The 2187-nt window shown below is 56.5% G+C and overlaps 1 protein-coding gene across 1 annotated transcript; it reads left to right on the top strand.

Annotated features, from left to right (window-relative positions):
* Nucleotides 1-275: 275 nt before the first annotated feature.
* LRP88_13537 (methylenetetrahydrofolate reductase (NAD(P)H) MET13) lies at nt 276-2187 on the top strand (the record flags this gene model as incomplete). Its single annotated transcript, XM_083249899.1, has 2 exons — nt 276-1974; nt 2030-2187. 2 exons carry the CDS (start codon nt 276-278, stop codon nt 2185-2187), a joined length of 1857 nt encoding a protein of 618 aa, XP_083094233.1.

The following is a 2187-nucleotide window of genomic DNA, read 5'->3' as shown; positions in this document are numbered from 1 at the left end:
CCGTGGTCAAGACGGTTGCGAATGCAAATCGTTCTCTTGAGCCGTCATGATGGTTTCCAACTCCAATTGTCCTCTTGCTAACTGTTGCTGTGCAGCTGTCTCCCCCCTCCCCCGCATCACCGTATTTTACAGCTTCTTGAAAGCACCAAGCTTCAGCCCGTCGATACTTCTGCTCCGCCATCTTCTCCTGGATCAGCTTACTCTGCCGAACCCCAATTGTTACCTGTTACGACACTTCCCTCTATCCACCAGTCTCTCCGCAAACCGCCTTCACCATGCATATCAAGGAGATGCTCACCGACGCCGAGAGGAGCGGCCAGCCCTCCTTCTCCTTCGAGTACTTCCCTCCCAAGACCGCTCAGGGTGTTCAAAACCTCTACGACCGTATGGATCGCATGTACAACCTCGGCCCCAAGTTCATTGACATCACATGGGGCGCCGGAGGCCGCATTGCTGAGTTGACCTGCGAGATGGTTCTCCAGGCTCAGGCTGTTTATGGTCTCGAGACCTGTATGCACCTGACTTGCACCGACATGGGTGTTGAGAAGGTCAACGATGCCCTGCTCAAGGCTTACAAGGCCGGCTGCACCAACATTCTCGCTCTCCGTGGTGACCCCCCTCGAGACCAGGACAAGTGGACCGCCGCCGACGGTGGCTTCCAGTACGCTCGCGACCTTGTGAAGCACATCCGCAGCACCTACGGCAACCACTTCGACATTGGTGTCGCTGGCTACCCTGAGGGCTGCGACGACAACAAGAACGAGGACGAGCTCCTTGACCACCTCAAGGAGAAGGTCGACATGGGTGCCACCTTCATCGTCACCCAGATGTTCTACGACGCCGACAACTTTATTCGCTGGGTGAAGAAGGTTCGCGAGCGCGGTGTCAACGTCCCAATTCTCCCCGGAATTATGCCCATTGCCACATACGCCAGCTTCCTCCGAAGAGCCAACCACATGAAGGCCAAGGTCCCCCAAGCTTGGCTCGACGCCCTTGAGCCTGTCAAGAACGACGACGTTGCTGTCCGAGACATTGGTAAGAGCCTTGTCGCTGAAATGTGCCGCAAGCTGCTCGCCAATGGCATCCACCATCTTCACTTCTACACCATGAACCTCGCCCAGGCCACACGCATGGTCCTCGAGGAGCTCAACTGGGCCCCCTCTGCTGAGCGTCCCCTTCAGCATGCTCTGCCATGGAAGCAGTCCAAGGGTCTTGGCCGTCGCGAGGAGGATGTGCGACCCATTTTCTGGCGAAACCGCAACAAGTCATATGTCATCCGTACTCAGGATTGGGATGAATTCCCCAACGGTCGATGGGGTGATTCTCGCTCTCCCGCCTTTGGAGAGCTGGACGCCTACGGCATTGGCTTGACGGGCACAAACGAGGCGAACCGCAAGAAGTGGGGTGAGCCCAAGACGGTCCAGGACATTGCCCAGCTCTTTGTCCGCTATCTCCGCAATGAGATCGACTCTCTTCCCTGGAGTGAATCCCCCCTCACTAGCGAGGCTGATGAGATCCGGGATGACCTCGTGGAACTCAACAAGCGTGGCCTCCTGACTGTGAACTCGCAGCCTGCTGTCAACGGTGTCAAGTCCTCTCATCCCGTCCACGGTTGGGGTCCCTCTAACGGTTACGTCTATCAAAAGTCGTACCTGGAGTTGCTTGTCCACCCTGATGTCTTCAATGACATGATCAGCCGGATCGAGGGCCACCCTGACCTTACCTTCTATGCTGTCACCAAGGATGGTGAACTCCGCTCCAACGCGCCTTCAGACTGCCCCAACGCTGTCACCTGGGGTGTGTTCCCTGGAAAGGAGATTGTGCAGCCAACCATCGTGGAGAGCATTAGTTTCCTCGCCTGGAAGGACGAGGCTTTCCGGCTGGGAGTTGACTGGGCTCACTGTTATGATGCCAGCTCCCCCAGCAGGGCTCTTATCGACGAGGTCATGAACGAGTGGTACCTGGTTAATATCGGTAAGCATCGACATTATGAAGCCGTAATGCTGGATCTGAGACTAATATTTAATAGTGAATAACGACTTCCACCAGAACGGAACCATCTTTGAACTCCTCAAGGGCCTCGAGGTCAAGGACCTGACGACTCCTGCCACTCCCAAGTCCGAGCCTGAAGCCAACGGCGCTGAGCCCGTTGCTAACGGTGCGGCGGCTGCAGCAGCTGCGAACTAG

Source organism: Fusarium phalaenopsidis, assembly GCF_050370095.1.
Source record: "Fusarium phalaenopsidis strain FUZ10S chromosome Unknown contig_32332, whole genome shotgun sequence".
In the NCBI taxonomy this organism is placed as follows: Eukaryota; Fungi; Ascomycota; class Sordariomycetes; order Hypocreales; family Nectriaceae; genus Fusarium; species Fusarium phalaenopsidis.
Note: the sequence above shows the minus strand (reverse complement) of the source record. Positions and strands in the feature narration are given on the sequence as shown.